Source organism: Excalfactoria chinensis, chromosome 1, assembly GCF_039878825.1.
Source record: "Excalfactoria chinensis isolate bCotChi1 chromosome 1, bCotChi1.hap2, whole genome shotgun sequence".
NCBI lineage: Eukaryota > Metazoa > Chordata > Aves > Galliformes > Phasianidae > Excalfactoria > Excalfactoria chinensis.
The window spans coordinates 64,750,906-64,777,367 of NC_092825.1; the positions used below are offsets into that span (position 1 = coordinate 64,750,906).

Genomic DNA, 26,462 nt, shown 5'->3' on the forward strand with positions numbered 1-26,462 from the left:
ACAGCAGCAGTCACTCAAGCAGTAAGTCAATATTCACTTATATCATTTTAGAGACAGATTCTATAAAGACCTTCTAAAGTACGCTTTCTTAGGGAAATTTCCTCTTTATAGCACAGAAACTGAAAACAGGAAGAAAAAACACACACACAAGACAAACAAACAAAAGAAACAAATACAGAAGTTTCTAAACAGAGTAAAGACCTGATAAATCAACCTAATTTCATGCACTAAGAGGTCAGAAGAAGAAAATTATAGAACAAATAATCTACATATTTTAAAAGATAACCTAGTGGGGGGATAAAGTGGCCCTGGCTTATGTGGCATCAGGTGCTCAATGAGAATGAGTTCCTGGAAGGATGGAGCCTCTCTCGCTCCATGACAAGCAAATAAAGGATTTCCCACAATACTTGCTACTCCTGCCCCTCTTAACAGCAGCTGCTTGCTTTCTGTGTCTGATGAAAAGGTAGAAACATTTCAACCAAAGGACTGGAGTTTAGCACTGGAATTTTGCAAAGAAAATTATCAACATCTATTTATGCCTAGAAGAAGGAAGAAAAACCTGGGTCTTGGGACTTCCTTCTGTAAAATATAAAGGAGAGCTCACAGCTCAGAAAGAGAACAATTCCTAGTGACAGAAAAAGAGCAGCAGGCAGGTCCAAAAAAGACCATTAATGCATGAGAAAACCTGACAATTTCCCACACTATGTTTTTCGTACAGACTTTGACAAATACCCACAGGAAACAGCAGGAAGGAGATCTGCAGAGATCCATCTGTGGAATGTGCTGCCACAGTGATCACTGTAGTGATACACACTGTTTTCATAAAAGCAGAATTGATTCAAACCCTCATATTTCTCATATGCTTACAACTGTGCCAAATCACATCAAAAACTCTACAACAGTCAGGATGGCTTTTAAGGTTTAAGAGCATTCTGTTATAAGTGTAAGGGCTCACGATTGCTTTGCAGATCACCCAATGGGAACCCTGAGTCTTCAGTATGAAAAGCATTTCACACATTTACTTCCCAGACATGAGAAATAAAGAAGATGCTGAATTAACTTGTTTTAAGAAATTAAACCAAAAACCTTAAAACAATAAGTTACTTTTTCCTTTTTTAAGAAGGAAACGAATATCAGCTTAAGTTTCAATCCACAACACTTCTTTTGCCAAGCTGACAAACCATGAAGAGGTGCCCCACAGGATTACCCATGCCTGCTCCTTTTCTTTTGAATATATAATGCAGGAAGACTATGACTTTAGCAGCTTCTGATCATGAGCTGGGAATACAATGCTTCCCCTCCCCACAACATACTGCCAAAAGGAACTGCAAGCAACCACCCTCATCCTGGATAGCATCCCAAGAGCTAGATAACTACAAAGTTAATGAGAGAAAATACACAAGAAAACAAGCACTCCTGTCTGTGAAAAAAGCCTGTAAAAGCTATTTCACAAGGGTGAGTGGGCAAACATTTCCAGCCAGGTCCATAAAATAGAACCATACAAGTCTATTATGCGGCCTTCTCAGAGGTGGATCTGAATTTTCCACAATGGGCACTCAGTCAAGTCACAGGTGACTGAATGAAGAATGGAGTTCTGGGATCAAGGTATGGATTTCAGGTCTACAGCAAAGAGCTCTCCTATGTATTCTTCCTCTTACCAATATGCAGTAACCCACTAATATTTACCCAGAAAAAAAAAACCACCAGACCATCAAACCCAGTATCAGTCATAGAAGTCACTCTTATGCTGAGAGGGGATATACATTTAAAGGCACATGTGGACTTTCAAGAGACATGCTCTGCTGACTTTTTCACAGAACTTTATCATGAATTTGAGTTTAACCAGACTCCAAAGGCTCTAAAAACAAACAAACAAAACGAAAAAGAAGACAAACCACTTTTCTTCTAACATAAACCAGAATATAATAGATAGTCTATGTAAAATGTCCCAGTGCAGCTAAGAAGAGGCTTGGACAAATGCAGCAACATTTCAGATTCCTGACCATATAACGGTTGAAAGCACTGTTTTATGTTTTACTTTTCTGAACACTTGATGCCGATAGCAAAGAAATCATGCATCTTTTGTTCTGCCTTCTCCCTCTTACACATTCAGTATTTCCACGTACATTGTCACCTTCGCTCCTTAGTTTCCAGAATGGCTGTATGTAAAACCAGGATCCCTCATTCCCTGCAGCATCCAGAGACACTCGCATAGCATTCTTCTCTAGCAGAGCTGGTAATCTCTTATTGACTGTAAGGTATTTGTTGCTTTTTATGTGCAGTAGCTGTAAAGAAATAACAAGTTTAAAAATTAGTATAGATTTTGCATTTTCTCCCTCAGTCAAAGAGCAGGATTTCACATGACAGTGATTTTTCATTACATAAGCAAAGATAAAATAAAACTATAAGAGAGTTACTGAAGTAAGTACACTGCGGGTTAAGAAAACAAATGCTATATATCAAATTGAGAGAATTCTATCCATCATCCTTTTCATAGCACACACTACACAGACAGGGCAAGGGTCAATAATGGTGTTATCTTCAGGAACTTCATCCATGACAGGGAAGTCGTACAGCACTTAAGGACATAACTTCCGTCTCATTAATATGTCATAAAGTACAAATGGCTTCAGTGATTTAAACAGAACTACAAAGCACCTCTAAAGTATGATTTCAAAATGAATCTTGAATGCATAATATATATATATTGACATTTAGATTCCAGACTGAAACAACAAAAAATTACCCATAAAAAGTATATAATGGTACATTATTTAAACACAAATATAAAGTACTTCTGGTAGTCTTTAAATGAGACAGAAAGACACATTATTGTAAACTCTACCAACTTCTGTTTACCTGACCACTGACATCCCAGATTACAGTGCTTAGTTTCATTTTCACCATAGCCTTGAAATGAAACAAGTCTTTCAGCTCTGAGAGAAGGTGGATGTATTTTAGTAGGTTTACCTGGATGACATTGCTGTATTTCACAATTTCGCCCAACAGCTTTCTGTTCTCACTTTCATTCTGCTTTTGTTCCAGTTCTGCTGCATGCTGCAAAAAAAATAATCATTTCTTTACATGTTTGAATTTAATATCTGGATTCAGTTTCCAGAACAGACAGTGAAAAAAGAAAAGGTGCCATATTAAAATTGCTTCCGTTTCTGCATTGAAAAAGTTAGTATGTCAATAATAACTGAAATAATCCAGATTTTCATTACCTAGCATAGAAACTCATTCACAATTTATGGATCACACCTGAAATTAATGCTAACATAGCCTAGAATGTTATTTTAACTTATTTTATACAAGGAAGATAACTCCACATGCTTTATTTCATCCCAGAGGAGGAAAAAGAAGGGCTTATGGCTATCTTCTGGTCACCTCTTTCTTTCACCATCTTTAAGAGATGAGATGTTTGCTCATCTCTTAATTACATAGAAGTATACTGACTTTATGTATAACAAAACACTACTTGGTCACATACTGCAAGACTAAGGGTCAAACACAGCCATAGAACAAATTCCAGCTTCTTTAATTGCTACATAGCAAACTGTAGCCACATATCTTGTGTCCTCATTGCTGTTTTTAACAGGAAGCACTGACAGCCTCTCTACTGGACACTAACCTGTAGCCACTATGTTTAACAACGCTACATTTCAGTTAGTCTTATGTGTCCAATTATAACATCAGGACAGCTCTTTTTCAGGGACATCCACTCTGCCCAAATTGCAACTCTGAGAAATTTCCAGATTAAAGCATGAAAAGAACCTCTTTGTCTACCTCTCTGCAGAGCTCCTGGAAAGGAGTTCCAAAATAATCACACTATTTAAATCAAGGTTCACTCTTGATTCTATTAACTTTGTGTTTGTACTTTATAAGCAAGTGTTGCTTTCAGAAGTTTGATAGCAGAAAGATACAGTCCACAGCTCAAGTGAACTACAGCCTAAAGCATGATGAAAAACAGGGCAAGGGCAATAAAAGCCAGACAGGAAAATGGAGAGCTAAGAAATTAGCATATAAGGTTGGGTCAAATTGCCCAGAGAGGTTGTGGATGCTCCCTCTCTGAAGGTGTTCAAGGCCAAGCTGGATAGAGCTTTGTGCAACCTAGTCTAGCAGGAGGTGCCCCTGCCTATAGCAGGGAGGTTGGAACTAGATGATCTTAAAGGTCCTTTCCAATCCAAACCATTCTATAATTCTATGGCTCTAAGGTTGCTACAGTGGCATAATACCTATCATGATGGTTCATGAGGGATTTGTTATTGTTCTTTTTCATTCTATTGTTACACAACAGCCTGCAGATTGAGATAAGATTGCAAACACAGATGCCTCTTACTTGAAGTTTCTTCAGCAGTGCTGCTTCTGTATGGTTTCCTTGTTTGGCTTGTTTGGCTTTCCAGTACTGCTTCTGGGCTGAATATCGGTTCATAGGACACACCTTGAAAAGGCAGTCTGTAGAAGAATGAAAGAAATACTCACAAGTAACGTTGAAAGACATTTCCTTCATTTGTAAGTATGCTTTGGATGGGTTTCTTTTACAGAAATGGCCTGAATACAATGTTCACACACAGTTTGAGAACAGTCTGATGGTAACGTTGCCATAAACAAGGTGGCAGAATATCTGAGTCAACCACTCCCATTCTGAGAAACCTCTCTGCAACTCCTGTGTGGCTGGGATCTTGCCATGTGCTGCACTCCCTCCGGCTTTGTTAGTACGCTTTGCTGCGGCACAACTTTATAGATGTACTGTCTGAAGGCATGTGGCTTTGGAAACCGTGAAAAAAGCTGTTTAGTTTCCTGCATGTCATATATCTTGCTACCCTGCTCCTTCTGGCATAGTTAACACAATGGATAACACTGATATCCAGCCACAAGCTATCACAGAGGCTAACACAGCATTCACTTCTGCATGTGCCTTCTCTAAGACTGATTTTTAAAACAAGCAGCATGAAAAACAGTGTCCCAGAAAGTGAACTCCACCTTCGCCTCCCCAGCAGGCAGCTCACCACAGCTGAGCACTAGCAGCTCCTGGCTGCCTCACAGCAGCAGTGTCCCTTGCAAGGTTTTGACTGCTCTTCCAAAAACAACCTTGTTGCAGCTCTGCTACTGCATATGAGAGCAGATGTTTTCTCTGCCAGTGCAGAGCATGGGCCTGCAGACCCTCTTCTGCCAGCCTGCTCCCTGGATGCCTCTGCCACGTAGGCTGTCACCATGCTGCTCTACACTCACTGCAGGCACTTTGATTACTTTTGCTTCGTTTCCTGTCACAATTCTCACATTCAATGACAAAATAAGTAAGATGGCTGGAGAACACATTCCCATACTAGCAGCCAGTATAACGTAATAATAAGAATGCAGTGGCACAAATAATAACACAGTCCCACAGCTTTTGGGTCAGTGAGGTCCCAACACAGCCTACTGTCATTAACGATGCTCACCATCACACTACCAAACAAAACAGAACATATATAACTTTTTAAAAGGACAGATGGAAGTGGCACAGGGAACCCATGGATGCTAGCACAGGCCCTTGATCCCGGCCTGGCTGTTGCCATGGTGGACCCACCTCTCCTCCCAGGCACTGTCTCAACTTACAGGCCCTGCAGCTCCATCTGAGCTCATGAGAAGAAAGCTGGGGCTGAGGCAGCATGAACAGAAGTAATCGGTGTCCCCAGATACTCTGCCATCCAAGAGACTGGGCAAAAAGAGAACCAAGGGGTGCTTCTTAAACTCTCCGTTCAATTATTAGTTAGCAACAAGCTGTATTTCATGAAATTTGTTAATTCAAGACTTTCAGGATTTTGGGGTCCATGACAGCCCTACAGACTGGAAACTGAGGCTTGAGAAGCTTCAACTGAACTTACGCATCCAAATCTGACTTCTTTTAAAGTGATAAACGATACATAGCCTTGCATGGTCCTGATCAGCTTCTGCTCTAAAGCCTAGATTTGAAATACATTTTCCTTAGCAAATTTTAATTTTCATTTCACATTCCAGAGGAAGGGAGGGGAAAACTATTAATTAGCAATCAGGATCTCATGATGAGATTAACATGAACATACAGGTTTGTACGTGCATTATAATATGAAACTCTTCCCTGACACAAACTGTGATTTACAGATGTCAAAGATGCTAAATTATCAGCCTTCTACATTTAACTGTCACAGACTGTCAAGCACTCTCTGAGGAATAACCCACCAGCTAAGGCCAGGTCACAGGAGAAACACTGGATGGATGTTTAAGTGACACTGCTGAACATACCAACCTGGCAGGTAATTTTTAAATACAGTGGAACCTCGTCATTCCCTCACTACTGTCACAAAAACATCAGCAGAGAAAGCTATGGAAAGCTAACCAGATGTCACAACCTGGCTTTTTAATCAGTAAATCAGGTCAGCAGAAGACAGCTTCTGTTTGACAGTGCTGTTTACTCACCATCTTATACCAAGACTGAGCTTACATCTGCAGTTGCTAACAGCCTAGAGTGAGTTCCAGCCTTTCCACCCACAGCGGCAGGTGGGAAGTCTTACGCATCACACAACAAGAAAAGTTTCCTAAATCCTTTCATATTTATGAATGAAAATTCAAGTATCAAACTCATAACTTCTCTCCAGAAGATGGTAGATATAAAGGCAGATCATATTCTCATTTTCAAAACTGTCAATTCAATAGAATTTCTCCTTAGTGCAGAAAGGAACAAAGCAAGACAGCTGAAAATATCCACCCTATCACTCTTTGTGAGGAGTTACCGAAATAGTAACGAGACCTCTTGAAACACAGGAGGAGAAGGAAATCTTCTGTAAAGACTGGCCAAGTCCTTCCTAAGTACAAAGAACGAGCTGCCATTACTTAACAAAATAAAACAGGCAGCATTCTCAGGTATAATCAGGCCCAGTTAAGCATAGCTACCTACTGCTGATGATGCCAAAAAGTTTAGTAAGACTGTGCACCTGCATCCCCCAGAGCTATTTGTTATAACGTTGGCTCTCAAGCCACAAACTAAACTGCAGTGTTTTCAGTTATTCAAACTTGCTGTTTGGTCTCACAAATATTGGCCAAAACATCAGGTATTGCACATTGTAACACTACAACATCAACTGCATTGCCTCCTCCCTTCATAGCAATAATGGGTCTTCCTCCCATATTAGCAGGACGAAAACCTGTCCAAAGAAAGGCCATCAGCAGCCAGATTTTTCTTGGCACTTACCCACAGCCCTGACTGACCTGCTCCCTAATCACAGCCCTGAGCTGCTCGCTTTTCCGACAAGAAAGTGTTTCAGTACATTACCAAGGCAAACCCTGCGACTTTGCAGAGATCTTTACTTTCAGTGGGCAGCATTCACAGTGAGAGCTATACTATACAGCCCACAGTATGTTATAAGTCTGTGGGTAACTTTTACAATACTACGATCGGATACAAAGAATAAAATATTACAAAAAGATCCATATTGTTAAAACATACCATATTTTGAAGGAGATTTTAGTTTGAATATGGGAATTTCAGCTCACAAGACAAAAAGTTACCTATTATTTTCTGTTAATCTATAATTAATGTGCCATCTTAGAACGCCTGAAATGCATACTTGTCTCAAGTAACAACACCCATTTTTTATAGGACCAGTCTTCATTGCTGTTACTCCTCACACATCCCGCAACTTTACAGCAGCTTCCCTTCTTCAAGGAGAGTCTCACAGCCCAGGGCAACCCCACTGCGTTGCACAGAAATGCAAGATGTACATGAACACACCATCGTTACTGCAGCTATACGCCTCCCAAAGGCAGGTGGATTTTTCCCAATGATACAAAGAAATGAGAACACAAACAGGTGCTGCATAGCCTCAGCCACACAGCTACATCTGCAGCCACGCTGCACAACATAGCTCTCCTGAGCTCCAGCCTAGTGCTTAAGAGTTAACCACCAATAACTTTGTTACAATCTGTATTATAGGAATTGCAATCTCCTCAATTCCGAAACCAAAAAAACCTTTGTTCTTTCTTTCCCCCCCCTCTTTTTAAGATTCCAGGTATGTTAAAACCAGTTCACCATGACACTTTTATAGCTGCTTTTATGAGAGTAATAGTAGAATGCTGTATTCAAGCTTTGCAATCCTAGACAACAGGGAAAAAAACAAACAAACAAACAAAAAACCACAACAGTTCCTGCCCTGAAGAAGCTATAGTTTAAATGATCAGGAAAACAAAAACTGAGACATAAAAGATTACAAAGCAACTCTCCAGTGCGCACAGTAGATCCAAAGCTTTGCCCTCCTGGAGGCCGCTCCAGTAACCCACTCACACAACAGACAGACCATCTCCTGTGTCCTCTCCAATGTGCCCACGTGTCTGAGTCTGCAAAAATGCACAAAATCTCTTTCTATATTACCATTTTGAATAAGGGAATAGTGGGTAGAACAAACACATAACACATACAGCACACCCTCTGACCAAAAGGCAACGACGCTCAGGAAGTCTGCAAAGGAAAATAACACTTATCGTGTCTCTTACATATTTATTGCTATTGGGTAAAGATGTCTTAGAACAATATTTGTCATTGTTTTTTTCTCCCTCCCTCCCTTTTTTCTTTTCCTTTTAATTTAAATGCCAGAAATTCTGCTTTTATTCACCATGGAAGACTTCAGTGATTTGAAGAACTAGAGAACTTATGCCTTTAAACTCATTAATGTCACGTAGGACATTTCAGTATTAGGACAAGAAGCACCTGGCTTCATCAGTCCCTTAAATTTAACCACAAAACAGTAAATGTTTCCATTTTTCAGCAGACATCAGGAAACACGTGTGGGACCAATTCTGCCCTCTCTTACAGTGATGCAAATCTGGACACATACACTGATGAACAAAGAGCAACTCCAGGGCTCACTACAGAGCGACTGAAAGGGAAATCTGAAACACAGCTTCTTTATATGGACACAAAATGAAAAGGAACCACAGCTTTCCTCAGTTTAACAATACTCTTGTTTTGTAGGATGCCCTAAAACAACTAGAATAGCTACCACCCACTCAAAAAGAAAAAGAGGAAAGTAAACACATAACAAAAATGAAACTGCTATTTTGAGACATCTCTTTACTCTGGTTTTCAGTTCAAGCCAACAGCTCAGTACCTACGTTTGATCTCTGAGTGAACTCTGTACGAAGGGTACAAGTCGTTAGAAAACACAACTTTTTTACTTCTCTTTCTTTTTTTTTTTTAACTTTATTAATTTTATTCTAAGAGGAGGGCAGGGAAAAAAGGCTGAATTGTTAAAATATGACCGGAAAAAAAAGTAAACATAGCCCTCCAATGTTCATTTTCAAAGTCAGACCCTGGAATCCAAATATCTTGTTAGAAACATGCCTTTCTCAGACTCCTTTGACTTGCAGGTCATGCTCTAACCTCACATCAACGCCAGTTTCAGCTGTGAGTGATAAAAACAGCGTAAACCATGCAGACAGCAGTTTCTGTTACTAAAGAGGCCCTACTCTTCCTGCTGTTAGGCACTATTTTTAGTTGCGTATGTCTAATCATTCAACTAATCATTCATGCCTAAATCATCTTTTCATGTCAAGAACCTACTTAAAGTATTCCTTGTTTGTTTTACAAATGTTGAGATTTTAATTGAATCCACTTCCGGAGAGATTTTTGAGGGAGAAAAACACATATTTTTCTTGACATATCTTGGTTACACAGATGACTTTGAGCAGCTCTTTTGCCTCGGTGCTTTTGAGCAGAACTAAGAAATGTAACAAACTGTGGCAGAGCTGCACTTTTGGTTTCCCTCATAACACAAACAGCCAAGTGCCACAGTGTTCAAGGTTCTCAGAAGATTTTGGTCTGGCTGTGCTTCATAGGTAATCATTAAGATGCAGCTCTGACATAGAATCACAGAATCACAGTCTTTTTAGTTGGAAAGGACCTTTAAAGGTCATCTAGTCCAACTCCTCAGCTATGAACAGGGACATCTACAGCTCAATCAGGTTGCTCAGTCCCTGATCCAGCCTGACCCTTGAAAGACTCCAGGGACAGGGCTTCCACCACCACTCTGGGAAACCTGCTCCAGTACCTCACTACCCTCACTGTAAAAAAACTTCTTACAGCCAACCTAAATCTCCTCTCTTTCAGTTTGAAACCATGTCCCCTTGTCCTGTTGCAACAGACCCTGCTATAGCATCTGTCCCCTTCTTAATTATATTCCCCCTTCAGAGACTGAAAGGCCGCTCTCAGGTCTCCTCAGAGCCTTCTGTTCTCCAAGCTGAACAGTCCCAGGTCTCTAAGCCCATCTTCATAGGAAACATGTTCCATCCCCTGTACCATTTTTGTAGCACTCCTCTGCACACACTCCAACAGGTCCACATCCCTCCTGTACTGAGGACTCCACATCTAGATACAGTACTCCATGTGAGGTCTCACTAGCGTGCAGTAGAAAGGGTAGGATTACTTCCCTCATCCTGCTGGCCATGCTTTTCAGGATACAGTTGGCTTTCAGGGATGCAAGGGCACATTGCTAGCTCATGTTGAACTTGCCATCCACCAAATCTCTGAGTCCTTTTCAGCAGGGCTATGCTCCAACCTTACCTCCTCCAGCTTGTACTGACAGTGGGGGTTGCGATAACACAGATGCAAGGCCTTGCATTTGAATTTACTGAACCCTAAGAGGTTCACCTGAGCCAACTGCTCAAGCCTGTCTAGGTCTCTATGAATGGCATCTCATCCTTTGAGTGTGTCACCTGCAAACTTGCTGAGGGTGTAGTCAACTCCACTGTCAATGTCAGTGATGAAGATGTTAAAGAGCACTGGTCCTATTACTGACTGGTCATACTCTTGGGACATCTGTATATGCTCATCACATGCTGCAATCTCAGGACTCCTATCCAATCTAGGCTGTTGCAGATATGCCATCCTCACTGCTGAGTACCATCTATCCCCAGAAAGCTTGGTCAGAGTAAAAGTCTTGAGGTGCAGTTCTTGGTACCAGGCACTAAATTCCAATTAGGCATCAAGTTTCTACTGTGTTCTAAGCACAGCTCAAGATCATTAGGATTTGACGTACAGAACAAAGGAGAAGGCAACCACCTATGGTTTTATCATTGCTGCAGCCCTTCTCATGACAACCATATGTCATGCATGAAGATGCTACTAAATGCTTGATGAGGCCTCTAAAAATATACCCATGATGTTACAGCATGGTGGGTATCTATCAAGGCAATAGAACTCACTTCTGCACTAATTCAGCTACTCCTGATGGCACTGCAGTTCATCCAGACTTGTATGCTATCACAATGCCAACAACAGCTCAGAACTGTCAGGTGTGGGCATGTCCTATAGTGGAAGAAGATTAGAACTGACTCGAAAAGAGGCTGCTAGAGCCAAAGAGAGTTAAGAGGCAGCAATGAGGGGGAGGACAGAAGTAGCTAGTAACAAGATTTGGAGCAAGAGCAAAAGGGAAGAGGGAGGTCCTCAGAAGTGGAAAGCTGAGTTAGAAGAAATGAAAGCTTGGATGCTGGGGAGAAGAAAGAATAAGGGAAACTAGAGACAAGGGAATGTTTTACAAAAGCAACAGAAAGAGATTGCCACAGGAACAGAGCCAGAACTGTTTACAACTAACAGAAAACATCCTCCTGCAAGAAGCTGGAATGGAACTCAGGAGAACAGTCATTGCATTCCCCTAACATCAGAAACTAGCTGTAGGTTTTTTGTGTTTCATCCCATTCTGATGTCTGCCCTACATACACATATGTGTATGTATCACCATTAGTGGCATGCCACTAGTGCTGTGAACTCAAAAACCCTGCAGCCTGGATCAAAGTGCCCAGACTTTCTTGATGTTGAAATCAAGTTTTTTGGAAAAACTCAACACTATCATCTTTTTCCTCCTTTGTCATTTCAAGCAAGGAAACAGAATTACAACTGCAGAACACTACAGATGTTACACAAATCAAGTACTCTGTTAGACAATGAAAAACTGAAGGTTGTCCTTTCAGCCTCTGTTCAACTCTTCAATTGTAAGCATTTCAACACATTATACAATTGCACTGTCACATGCAAATCTTTTCCAGTGATTCCTGTCTCATCTAGAAGACCGTATACATTCTGCTTTGGAATAAACCAAGGTGGTGGAGCAGAAGAACTGCAGTCCACAGAATCCTGAAATTTGTGCAGGATTCAAGCTGTGAATTAAATACAATAAAGATGAAATCACAGCTAGGTAGCTTGAAAGAAACATTGGAGAACTAAATGCCATCCCCATTTCTGCTGTAAAGTTATTCCACGATATTTTATGAGTGACTGAAATGTATTTCTAATGGTTTCTAAGTACACATTCTCATTTCTTCAATTTCCAGTTTCCAAGATCTGCAGATGTGCTGAATCTCACAGCTGGAATCATAACTAGTGACATTTCCTAAATATATGACGGAAAATAAACCTTGACTACTCTGGGAAAGAAGAGCTTTAGTATCTCAATATTTTAAATGCAACATTTTTGCAACAATAACTTATACATCTACAGTATAATAAATAGTAGAAATGAAGTAAGGTTAAACATCTCTGTGCAACTTCTTGAAATGGACAGAGTCAGCAACAGTCTGGGACATTACATTTATTTCACTTGCTGTAAGCCAGGCAACTCAAAATTGTCCTTGTGACAGGTGTGAACCAAGACCTATTTAAGCCAACAGAAGCCTGGCTCAGGCTAGTAAGGCTCCATTTTGGTGCAGCTAGATCGTATCATTTAAATTAAGAACCAAGACCCTGAAAAGTTGTATTTCCTTCCCTAAACATAAACACAACTTCTAATACCACAAGAGTATTTTTGGCATTCAAGAAGTACAAACTGCATGTGGTCAGTGCTTTGTTATTTTTTCCACCAAGTAAAAAAGCGGAATGAATTATCCAGAACTACAAGCTCATATCTAAAACAGCTAAGAAAAATGAGACCTGGTTAAAAGCAAAAGAAAGATAAAAAACTGATGAAATATTTGGGGTAATCCTTAAAATGTTGGGTTATCTTCTAAAAAAAATAAATACATCAGCAGCTCCAGTAGTTGTGAACCTCATGAGATTATTTCCCATCTACAGTAAGAGTAGAGCTGGAGCAAGCATCTGCTCACAAAGTGAGGGAGCTCAGTGGACAGAGGGAATAATCAGTTCTTTGACCACAAGCAGGTTAGTCCCTTTCCTTCTGTTCTCCATCTGCTCCAATGCCTTTGTTGACTTAGCATTTCTTTCACAAAACTGGCCTTTCACATTCCAGCTTGAAACTTCAGCAACGTGTTCACCAAGACTTCTGGGAAGTCACCTCTCCAGTAAGGTACATCTTTGCTCACAAAGTTGGAAGGTGCATTAATTTACAAAAAATAAAAAACCAAAACCAACAATTATTCTCATTTACTGACCTCTGAACTTCTTGGGAGGGTTGGCAAGGTCACCTGCATCTGGCTGAACCACGCATCTGTCATCCACTAACCTAAAAATACAAAAGTTATTACTCACTAAAACATGTTTGAGAGCAGTATACATAAATTCCAACAGACAAGTCATACCTTCACTACAGAAGTTTATATATTTTTCCAATTTAAGCCAAAAAAACGGAAGCCGTGTTTGTATCAGATACAAGAAAGGATGTTTAAAGTCCAACTGGTTGGCCCTAGCCCCATTTGCAGGTTCTTGCATCTGCTCTGAGGCCTTTCAAAGGCAGGCAGAGCAAGCAGCCATCACTCGTGTACAGGAGTATATGTTAATCTGTGTTAACACAACCAGGACTTAAAGGAGAGTTTGCCAATAGCTCCCAGTTTTCACAACACTTAGCTAGAATTTGAATACAGAATCTGACCAAGCACCTCAGATTTTAGTCTTCAATCATTCTTCTTCACAATTTCCAGGTTTTTTCCTCTAGAAGGGGCACATAAAATCAAGCTCCGATCAAAACACATAGGAGCACATTAGCCTTTGCGAGAATGAATAAGTGTTTATGTAACCGGCAGCTGAAAATATAAATAACAAACTAAACATATTTCTCGCAATATTTTAACAGTTAAATAAACAACACAATTTGAAAAGATTATAAACCCCACTTAGAAGACGAAAAGTCGCTTATCTTATCACAGAACTTCCTAAGCATAAATTTAGCTTCCCTTCAGGAAGCATCTTGTAAACAAACTGCCTGTTTCAAACAGCTACTCGTGGTTAAGGGCACAGAATGGCCCCGCCACTCAGCAACGCAAGTTGTAGCAGCATCTACTGTGGGAAACTGACAGAAAATGCACAATGTGGGTTCATCTCAGTTACGATGCAGATGCATTCAACTCTTACTCAAGTTGAAGGGTTTATACCATAAGACTGATTCCCCAGTACAATCAAGGATTTTGCGCCTCTAATAGGACAGCAAGAATTTTAGAAGCCAGCAGCTCAGTTACCATAACATATTTTGTGGCAAATCTGAGGTATCTGTGAGGATAGCGAAGCAAAGGGGCAGCCATGGCCTTGTGGAGGTGTGCTTTTTGCACAGCTTTATATTATGGGACTTAGCAAAATCAAAGCAAGGCCTGCATAGCAGGATTTAGGAAGAGTCAGTCCTGCAAGATGCCTTTTTCTACAGTCTAAAGTGGCAAAGCATTCTATTAACAACACCTAAAATCTGCAGGAAATTATCTGCAGGCATTATCACAGCATATGGAAACTGCTATTGAAGCCTCTTGCAGGAGGTAACTTCAATACAGAATCACATGATTCTGTACTGCTTCAATACTTCAATAGCAGTTCCCAGCAAACACTGCTGCAATAATGCCTAGCAGGACTGTGGCTGTCATGTGAGGAGGTGTCTGTAAGGGTGAGTGAGGAGCGGGGCAGTGGAAGGAGAGGCCAAGGCCTGGCTGCTTCAGTCTTAGTCACTGTCTGCCACTGGCAGACTTGAAAAGCAAATAATGCAGATGTCTATAGCTACATTTCAAATTTCACCAACTGCAGTGACTTTTTGAAGCAAGAAACTCAAAAAGAATAAATGTTAAAATGCCTCGTCGTGGGATTTTAATGTCAAGTACTCACTGCCCTACAAAATCCCTCCAAGGCCGTCTGAATGAACCCATGAGGTTTAACCCTTAAAAACAGGCAGGATGGAGGATGGTATGTGGGAAGTGGCATGATTCACAAGGCACATCCTGTGCTTCTTGGTGACATCTTGTGTACCCTAGTGACAACTCCAACTGTCGATAAAATGCAAAATGCTCCTAGGCACCCCAATGCTGCAACAAAAGCCATGTACAAAACATCATGTCTGTGCTGAGAAAAAGAAACAGAATCCTGCACACCATCTGAGATGGTGAGCTGCACCATTCAAATGCATGCTGAACTTCCTAGGCTCAGAACATTGATATTAAATACTTACTATTCATCATCTTCATTTTAGCATTGTCTAAAGGCACAAAGGACCATAAATGAGTTCTACGGTCGTCAGGGACCAAAGACATCAGACAAGGCAGACAAAGCAGAATAGAATGACTACTGCTCCCATCCTATGCACAGGAAATGACAGCTCAAAGAGATTAATTGATGTGGAGCAGAACACAGCATAACTGAAACATCTCCTGAGCCCTTGTTCAACTTCTGGCACCTCTGCTTCTTACAAAGTACCTTAATAACACAGGACAAAAAACTAAAGTCTTGCTTTATTTGTACAGCAGTCTTTCTGCACTTTAATCACCAGTATTTTCATACAATGAATGTACTTCATGAGTTTGCATTTTGAAGAGTTTGGGAGTACTCAGAGGCACTTCTTGCAGTGCCATAGTGATAGCTGAGTTTCCTGCAGCTCACAAAGTGGGGGTCTCAGCCCCTCCTACAGACTGGGGTAAAAGAGGCCCTTCAAACACAGAGTACTTTCCCTGAGTGCATACCTCAATATACCCAAATCTCACTTCTTAAAGAGGGGTAGAGAGCAGCTGAAGCCTGCCTGGTGGATGCACTGAACAACCAGTAGTTAATGACCCACACAACAAGCAATCAAACCAAGGGGTGAAATCAAACAACAGGCTCGACCACAGAAGGTCCTGGGCATCATCAGTTTCCATCAGACCACAACAAAGCACTGCTCGCTGTTTTGCCTAGGAGACTGAACAGTGCAAACAAGCACTCTGGTGATAAAGGAAGAATTCACTATGTTATACAAGCAAATGTGCTGACTGCTTAAATACTGATCTAAACTATTATGCAGATACCCAAGTCGTTGTGCTATCAAAAAGCTTTAGTAGACTTTAAGGGGTGTTACTATTTAATCATTGATCTGGACTACTTTGTGCCTCCTGTTGTCACTCAGTACCTGCCAGAAATAGCAGGACCACATTTCAGTTTTTCACATTGGCTGCATATAAGCAACAAACAAGTTCATTACACATGTACAGCAGAATCCTTATTTGTGCAAGTTCTTCTCTGTATACAACAGATATCTACTTTATGCACAGTGACACCAAGAAGTCACTGCAGAACAGTGGCAATCGAGTTGTACAGCAGCTCAGAGGTGCCGCAGATAAATCATCAGTGAAGTCACAGTAACAACTGTGGCAACAGACCTTTATGCATAGCCCTCTGTCATTCAGCAACTGCAGAATTAGGGTCTGAAAGTAAAAGCATTCATGGGACAGATCGTCTTAGCTGCCCAACCATTTTCCCACTGAAGCTAGCAAAAGTTTTTCCACATAATTCAGAGGAAGTAAGGGCAGTTCCTCACTGTGCATGTACAAAGCCACACTGAAAAAGAAATAAAGCTATCTAAATTATGTCCAGGAGGTCAGGTCTGCTTCTCAGTGGAGAAGAAACAGCTTTCAACCCCTTGCTAGTATAAGCCAAGGTAAGAACACTGTACAGTGTGAAACAAAGCTCCAATCTGTATGGAGTTCTACAGACATGCTCCTCTTCCTGCATCTGGTGGGGTTAAATCTGCCCCATCTCTTCACATGTAAACCCAAACACATTTAGATGCATTCAATTTACAGCATCTTGCAGCAATGAACTCCAACTACAAGGTGACACCTGTCTGCAAACATATTTACAAGCAGTTTTAAACATACCATCTCTCCTGTTTGGCAATGTTTTGGCAATAAGAGGACTTCTAATGCTGTTCATTATCTGCATTCAGAACTTGCCTAAAACCAGCTTCAAACTTCTCATATAGCTTCTATGATTGCTCCACTCCCTGGGCACTGCTGGGAAATAGGGAAACAACAACTTGGGGTAATTCCCACTGCTGGGAACAGCAGAAACCTTTCTAGGGATTTTCATTGAAAGAAAAAAGCAGAACATATGTTTACAACCAGTGGGTTGCAATGTGTATTCAGAGAAAGAGGAGGAAGAATTAACTGATAAGGCAGGTATGTTGTCAGAAAATATTGATAGATGTGTTTATAGCATGGCTGTTCAACCTGTTGAATTGCCTGAGCCACAGAGTGAAGAGGAATTGTCTAGAGTTACTCCGAAATGAATGCCTCCTATTTATTTCCATGGAAACTACACCAGATACGAAGAGCACAACCACACTATTTGATAGAGCACATTCTCAGCCACAAAACAACTCTTTTTCAACACATTCACCAGCATTAGCTATGTATTTTCAACAGCAATGAACAAGAGCTGCATGTCACACTCATCAAAATCTGCGCCAGTGGAGGTGACCCACTGTCACTGTTGCCACTGCTTCAATGCAGCACCCACTGCCTTGCTGTGCTCACAGCCACTGCTGGTCTCCATTAATGTTCAGCAAGCATCAATGAATGCCAACGGGTGCCATTTTTCCCACAAGGAGGAACTGAATTACACCCCCTTGCTTCATGCACACTTCCATGTCAGGTGCCCTTTTGTCACACTGCCCCTCTGCTGCCATCTGTCACACGGCAACAAAATGCAATGGAATATTGGTGGGAAGGTTCGACCTCTACCGTCATACTACCAACATCCACCTCTGACACTGTGGACCAACATCATAAAATAGGAGGCTTTAGTTCTGGAAATGCCCTTGTAAAATATAAAACACCCTTAAAATGAAAGTAACAAAACATTTCAATTTTTAATATTTTTCTTAAAACATTAAAAAAAGAGGAACAAAACCATACAACTAGAGGGATATGTGCCCTTGTTTTTGTGAAACCAAGGCATCAGGCTGGTCCAATGGCAGTGGTTGAAATACTCAGTGAGTTCTCAAGGTGATCCTTATTAATTTCTGATCAAAGTTCACTCTTCCTGCGCTTCATCAAAGTTATTTTGTCTCTTTCTACCAACAGAGAGACCTTCATGTTTCAGGGCTGCTATTACTAAGTACTTGTAACAGAAAATAACACACAAGAGAGGACAACAAACACCACCCTATACACTCTCATACATACAACGACCCTGGGTTTGTGTGCCTAACTTGTTAAAACGCATAAGAGAAATACTGATGTCTAATTATTGTTAACACAGGGATGTGCAGAACTAAGCGTGGTGCTTTACATACATAGAGCATTCTATCCCTCTGACAAAAAAAAAGCCAGAGTATATTAGACTGAAAACACTTCCTCTCTGGTTGCTCAGCTTTTACTCTCATAGTTCCTGTTACATTATCGTTTCACTGATTTTCTCAGCAGCAGGAACAGGGGACAACATTGACAATAGACGTCAGCAAGAGAAGCTGGACATTTTAATTGCTAGCAGAGCTGGAGATTATAATTGCCAGTGGAGCCAAGGCCAACCTTTGTCCAGCATCAGCTCACAAATCATGCCAAGGCTATGTCCCAAAGATTTGATCTCAGCAACCTTTCATGAGCGAAGAAGCAGCCCTCAGAGCTTCCCCTTCCTTTGCTCCTCAGCCATCCCTTTACACACACTACCTTCTCACCAGAAACATTCCTCTTCAACACCTCCCACCCAATGCACTTCTCCCCTTCCTAACTGTAGCTCTCACCCACAAAGCCTCTCCCGCTCTCCCCACACCCCAGCATGCAGTACCCACTCAGGAAGAGAGGTGCTAGTCACACTACTAAGGAGCCAACCAATAACAAACAATAGGTTATGAAAATTTTGCTGCCCTGGAAATCAAGCATCAAATACCCAAGTGCCAAAACAATCAGGTCCACCCAGTTCTTTGCCAGGTCCACCCACTTTTCATTTCATTTCTTCTCTTATCAGGCATCTGGGTCAGCCCACTTCTTGCTTGCCTCGAGCAGTCCCCTGCCAAAACTCTGCAGTTATTATACCTCACCCTTCCCAAGACGTGAGTTCATACTACTTTTTGACGATCAATCCTGACTCAAGCAATTTACAGCTTTATGATTTAGCTCTATTGTATGAAATTTGTCCTTTTTTCTGTCTCCTTCCTCACCAAAGCTTGGTTTTTCAGTCTCTTCTTTTTGTGTCTGCAATCTTTCAGGTTCTCCTACATTAACCCCAACTGGCACAGAAAAGCAAAATTATCCTAGTCTAGCATTAGACCTGGAGGTTGGTGGCCCTGCCTGTAGCAGGGGATTTGGAACTTGATGATCTTTGAAGTCCCTTCCAACCCAAACTGTTCTATGATTCTACCTCCCTTACACTTAGAGAGGGACTATTAAGCTCCTGTACCATTTGGAAAGATTGCACGTTAAAAATTCCTCTCAAATCACCATACACAATATTTACACAATAAATGCACAACATGCCAGTGAAGCACAGCAGCATAGAGAGAGACTGAAAAGTCTGACTCTTTCTTGCCTCTAGCTTCTGTAATTTTACTCTTTAATTAGTACAAGCACAAATCACAGGTTGAAAGAAGCTATTAAATGAACACCTCAACTCTGGGAAAACTATCAAACAAAAAAAAAATAATAATCTTCTATATTCCTGAAATATTTCAAACAGCCAATAAACTTCATCACAAACCATCCTTAGTGTAAAACAAGAACATGGGTGCATTTTATGCCAGTTGCACAGCATGGAACCACTCGGCCATTTCTACCAGGCTGGAAAATGCTTGTGTTGGTTACCTGGGGTTGTACTACCAAACACCAAGGAGACAGAGGGCACAAAGAATGGTACCAAGCACATACTGGGAAATGGAACAACAGCTTGCATGCAGGCAGTGCCAAAGTTGCATTAACAATTGCACTAACAGCCCTAAAGTTTTTTTCCTTATCTGATATATCCGTGTAACTGTACCTGCAGGCTTACATGTCAGAGGGGAAAAAAAAGTTATGCCCATTCAATTAAGTACTGCAGCTATAAATCCTGAATGTCACTTTGTTATTCTTTTTATTGTATTATATCCAGTCATGCTCTTAGATTGTAAAAGCTTCAGAAACCCGTTCAGTAGAATTTGTTTGTCCATTTTATAGCTAAGTTTGTTTTTAAAACATTGTGTAAATTAAGATAAATAACAGTAGAGTTAAAATAATTGGTAACAAAAGAACACAGTACTACTTGGGGGTTGCAGTGCAGGGGAGGAAATGTGATTCCTAGATTTTAGACTCGATTCTGCCATTTACTTAGCAAGCATAATAGGTAAGTCATTGAAGCACAAGGAAAATGGCACTGAACTTAACTGGGCCATACTTACTTTGCCAAGGAACTAAGCATTTGCACTTTTTAGCAGAACAAAGCATCCTAATTTACTGTTGTCAAAATGAGGCCTCAGAACCAGCAAGGGGAGGAGGAGAAGACAGGCACCTCCAGAGGGCAATATCAACCTTTTCTAGGATGGATGTGCAGAACAGGACACCTTCTGGACGCAGACTCTCTCTCCCCCTTGCCTATTTGCTGCTTGCGATACAGATTGTTTCTAAAGATTCCAATCACCAAGGTGTGCTGGGAACAAAAGAGGAAAATCTTTCCGTTTCAATTAAGCTTGTTCATCTAGGACATTTGTGAGGGACCATCTTAGTTAATTACACACAAAATAAAGAAGGTAAAGAGAGCTGCACAAGCAATTAAAGTTTTGCTAACACTGGAAATTAGATAATTTCAAGAAAAGACTTTAGAAAGTAGAACATTATATAAGCAAATCCAGAAAGTCACCTTCTGCTCATCAGCTGTACTACAGCACATCTGAGGTATTATCCCACGTGAAGTACACATATACAGCCCAAACTGAGGTATTATTATTCAGGGTAGAGGCCACATACCACAAACATCCATGATCACCTCTGAATATTCCCTTTACTTCTTATAGGAGCATCCAAAACAACCTTCTTTAAATTTGATCAAACTTTGGTGGCTCTTCTACTTAATCTTCACTCGTACTAGCAACACACTGAGTGCAAAAACTGTAATGAGTCCAGGATTTGGCCCAACACAAACAGGGTGCTATGTTAAGCAGCTTAGGAGCTACTCAAACAAATGGTTTTAACTCTGCTTGTTTACACATTATAATTACCCAAAACATGCCTGCAACTCAGCCCTCTCAATGTAAAAAAGCATGGTATGACGTGTGCTGACAAAGCACGCATTAGAAGCGCTGACATTGTGATGACCACTAATTACTAACAGGATTTTCAGAAGTAGGCAAACTTACGTCTTTACGTGAATTTTAGGCACGTAATTCACAGATTAGTCCTTGGCAGGCCAAATAACTTACATTTCTACAGTACGTAAGTGATTTCAGAAAGAGCTCCTATTAACAGTATACCTGGTCTCAAAAGCAGGCAGGCATGCAGAACTTGTTGCGTGGTTAGCTATTCAGCCTCGGGCAGCAAAGCAAAAAGAAATTAAAAGAAAAAATTAGAAAATCATAGTCAACAGAAATTCTGCATTCAGCTCCTACCAGAAGAATTCATGGTTTTTATTCAGCACTGTCTGCAGCTGCAATGCACATTTGTGAGCATCCACTTGAAAGGTCTGTTTTGAAGAACCACGTGCTAATGAATGGAAGCGGAAAGGTTGAATTTGCCACAGTTAACACTATTTAATGAAATAGAAAGTTTTACTCAGAAAAATACTGTTGAGAAGTGCCAACATCAGTCAAGCAACCAAAAAAGTAACACTGAAAATGGTAATTAAGGCATTCACACCTACACATCAGAAAGGCAACTCATTATATAAAGGGTGAATAAGCAAAGGGAGAGAATTAGGACGCTCATATTTAGCTGAAATACTATGATGTAAAAATATCACCATTTAACTAGAGAAGAAGCCATTCTCAAATGCCAAACAGCTCAGCAATTTTTGTGACAATAATATACGTATTTAAGCTTTTTGTCTATATATGTAAATAAATAGAACATACAAATGCAAACACAACCTGGAATCTAGGTCCTGGACATCAAATCATGTTTTTTTCATCTCGTAGCATAAGAGTAGTAACCCCATCATTGCATAAAACTATGTGTGTAAAACATCTCTTTATCAAAATGCTGACCAAAGCTCCATTTTCCTGGTTACACATCAGGAACCAAAGAAGGATCTATTTGATTTCAGAGGCCTTCAGACAGTGACAAGTCCAGAGCTAGCACGAACATGTAATTCCACAGAAGTCAGTCAAGCAGCACTACTTGATAGCAACAAGGTGCCCGTTCCAGTGCTTTTAATATTTGTTCTTTGGTGTGTCATGGCTCAGCTGTCCCAGGGCCTCTCCCCAGTTCAGATGAGCACTATTGTGCTGCCACCGTCATATCCCAGGACTCGTGCCATTACTTTTGGGAACAAATCTGAGCTTGACACCAGGACACAACTCTTGTCTAGTCCCAACCTTACTGGTGAAAGCAGTGCACTGGAAGCACACCATAGACCAGTCTTTTTTCAGACAAAGGAACACAGTTCACAGTTGAAATGTTAGAGCCACAAGGCTGTACCCAGAAGGTAATTCAGCTCCCAGAATCCCACTGTTGGTTTCAGCACTGACTTCTGCCTGCAGGGATGAGGACTTGGCTCACAAGATCTGTCTGAATGAGGTCTGTTCGCTCTTTAATATGTATCCAGCTCTCATTGATGTTAATTAGAATTATGCAAAGCTATTAAAGCATAAGAGAACACTTTACATCAACACGTGTTCCAATTTTCTAAACAAAAGGGTGTTTTTTTTTTAATTTTCATTTTGCAATGATAAATGTTTACAAATTTTTGCAGCTGGGCCAGGTACTCCTGCTGATTTCTCTTTGCTTTTCTGTTTCTTTGGCACAAAACAAACAAACAAACAAGACTTCCAAACAAAAAAAAAAAAACAGCTGGAAAATTACAGTTACTTTTACTTGTTTTTTAAACTAAGTGGGGCCAGTTTCCCACTGGGACAGATCATTTCGGGAGCTGCTCCAGATTATTTCAGAGCTGCTTTCCCAGTAGCTGGGAGCAGCTCTCGAAGCATTTTGCCACACCTACACCCAACCTGTACCTGCTCGCTTAAGAGAAGTTACAGGCAGCAGCGCAGAGTAGCAACCCTTAGAGGAAGTGGCAAGAAATGCTCCTTCCATATGGTGAAGCAGCTGAGAAGTGGGAGAGTCCAGAAACAGCAGCCATAAATAAGATGGTAAGAGCAACTTCTGTAGACGTCTGCAGGTATTGAAGGCAAAGGTGTAAAAGAACCTAGTGCATTGTAGCACTGGTCATGAGAATCTTTCATAACTAGTATTTTAATACGGAAAAAATCCCATAATAAGCAGATTCATACCTCGGAAACGCTTCAGCCCTTTCTCAAATTGACCTCAGTGTCAGCAGGCATCTATCTTGGCTTCAACACAGTGAGGCTATTCTTACAATAGCAAATCAAACGTGCCCAAGAAGGCTAAGTGGCACAGGAAAGCCCACATCTGTGCCAGCAGGATCTCATGCTGAAGAGAGGGTGGGGTGATCACACTCTTTACGAGCTTTCAGAAGCCCTCCAGCCCCTACTCCCATACAGGTCTTGGTGACAGCATGAGCACGAGTGCTAAGATCATGCCATGAGCCATGCTGGCAAGTGACTGCTACAGATACCTATAAGCTCCTGTTAATTTATTAATACTGATGCAGCAGGAAGGTTTTTGGAAAATGGTCTCATTCTTGACCCAGAGTTTTCACTTGTGCTCTCAGAGCCAACAATATTTCACTGAACAGGGACGGCATTTTTATCAGCACATAAACGTCAGAGCAGCGACTGCTGAACAACGCTAACTTGCAGGCTGTGCTGTCAGGTGTCCAAACGTTATATCACCTCCTGAGGTGTGTCTTAACAACAAGCTTTGTTACAAAGACATGAGTTTGGCCTTTTCCTTGAAGGCCCTCCAGTTTTGCAGCATTCTTTTCAGCTGAACCAAAGCGTTTCAAGGTCTCTTCATACAGTTTATTCTAACACTGTATCAGAGGAAAAATGCCTGCAAGTAATCACTTTCTGCTTGGAGAACTGGAGTTCTGGATGGCTTACACACAATAAGCAGGAATTAAGCGGCAGGCAAATAAACCACATCTTCTAGAAAAGATTACATTTCATTGATACAGCCAGTGGAAGAATGGAATCCACTTTATTTTGCCTTTTAAGAATATTACTGCTGTGCAAACACTTCTTAACACTTACATTGTGATCCTACAAAATCCACATTTTTAATAGTGCAAGCCACATTTTAGCTGGGGAAGCTCCAGGACAAGGAACATGTTTCATTTTGGAACAAACCTCAAAGCACTGTTATCCTCAGGAACAACCCAGGCATGCAATGATGCACCTTCTCACTCCTATGCCAAAATATAAACATCATAAACCAAAGAGAAATTAGCTGTAGGGTTACAACTAAGTCATGTTACAAATGTTTTTAAGGTCAATGGCAACTGATACTAACAAGACAGCACACATTTTATTCCGAGCCTTGGTCTCTTTATCTCTTCTAAAGGTATACATCTTGATGCTGCATGAATATATATACACATACACACACATATATAAATCTGCTTTCACTGAAGTGAAACTGTCTCTTGCTGTCACTGCTGTGCCGAGAAATATATAGAATGTCCTTCAGATACTCAAGTCCAAAACCAGAATACCAAGAGAACAAATCCACACAATTACTTTTAAATCTCACGATTTTTCAAACCCATCTCTTCAGTTTGTGGGGGATCTGACTCATAATTTTCAGAAACAAACAGGAAACACTGCAGACATCTCCAAGTATTTCCTCTCTCCACCCCGCCACCAGCCTTGTCTTTTACCTCACTTCAGGATACTTTACTATCCCTTTCATCAGGTCGGCAATGAAACGGCACTGCTTTCCACTGTACCCAGGCATGCAAGAGCTTCCCCTCTTCTGCCCAAACCTAGGGCAGAGGTGCCCTTCCTCTTCATGGCATGATGAATCAAGGCCACTTTGTGCCTTCCACAATGACAGATGAGAAAGCCCAAGAGCTCCACCACGCTTCGCCCTGCTGCAGCCACAGTACATAGAGGAGTACCAGGGAGGTACCAACTTGGCGGTACTGCCCAACAGCAACCTGCCTCATCTGACCGCCCGAGGGAGTCTGAGCAACTGACAGCAGCATGTGGTGCCTTTCAGAGGACCAAGCTTGGCCTGCCAGCCCCCTCTGAACCACTGAGGGCTTGGAGCAGTGGAACAGGATGAAAAAGTGCTACAAAGCAATGTACTGGGAAGGTTTTTTTACATCGTTTGGTTTACTGCAGTGCTTCCTTTCATTGTATATGTGGGAAAAAAAAACATTTCCCTTTCTCCATTCACCATCGTAACCTGTCACAACAGCAGGCAGGCAGCAGTTGTGTGAGCCCAGCCAGCAGGAGGCATGGCAGAGGATGGAAGCCAGGACAAGCCTGATAGCACCCCAGGGAAGAGTCCGAAGCTGCAACTTGCAGGAAAGCACGGTAGATTTCTTGGCTGGCCCTGCTAAACAAGTCCATCACCTTCTGCAGCGAAGGGAAAGGAGGTAAATAATATTAACAGTGGCGGGAGAAGAAAGGGAATAAGCTGGTTTGCCAAAGACTACACAGCACCCATAGGGAAGTGAAATAAGGTCAGAAAAAAGTGGGTGACAGTAAGTGGCCATTATCACTGCCTTCTGTTACTGTCAGCTCTCAAATTCAACAAATTGTTGCAAGATAATTTCATCCAAGTTCCCTCCTCCCATAAACAGTTGGACCCTGATGATCTGTCCAAGACCCTTACAAACAGGGATATTCTATGACTATAGGGACCCTCACTCAGCAGGATAGGGACCATGGAGGCATGCACTAGAACCCTATGCACTTCCCTCTTCAAAGACGTCAGTTATCTAGTGCCCCTCTTTACTATTTTTCAATGGAAAAAATAAGTGTGATACATTTTAGCAGCCACTCCCAGAAGAACTTGTTGCACCTTTCAGGACATGTTGTGTATTCGATCTCTTCCTATAGGTGGACAATGTTGCTGGTAATTGCAGACAAGCCTAAGACCCTAAGGTCTCCTTAATGACAACCTTAAAAGCGGTGCAATCCATGCTGCTCTGGCTCCAACAATGACTCTGAATAGTAGCAGCAATGTTGCCCTGCTGCTGGACACTTTCCCTGCAAGGGTAACCTGGACAAAAG

The 26,462-nt window shown here is 41.2% G+C and overlaps 1 protein-coding gene across 1 annotated transcript in view; it reads right to left on the bottom strand.

The window, feature by feature from the left end:
* ITPR2 (inositol 1,4,5-trisphosphate receptor type 2) overlaps nt 1-26,462 on the bottom strand; it is a 254,839-nt gene that overhangs the window by 212,600 nt on the left and 15,777 nt on the right. Inside the window, exons 2-5 of the mRNA XM_072331407.1 lie at nt 13,393-13,463; nt 4,340-4,455; nt 2,971-3,057; nt 2,127-2,285 (exon numbers count right to left, since the gene is read on the bottom strand). Coding sequence (XP_072187508.1) covers nt 2,127-2,285; nt 2,971-3,057; nt 4,340-4,455; nt 13,393-13,463 — 433 coding nt within the window. The remainder of the gene's footprint in view (nt 1-2,126; nt 2,286-2,970; nt 3,058-4,339; nt 4,456-13,392; nt 13,464-26,462) is intronic.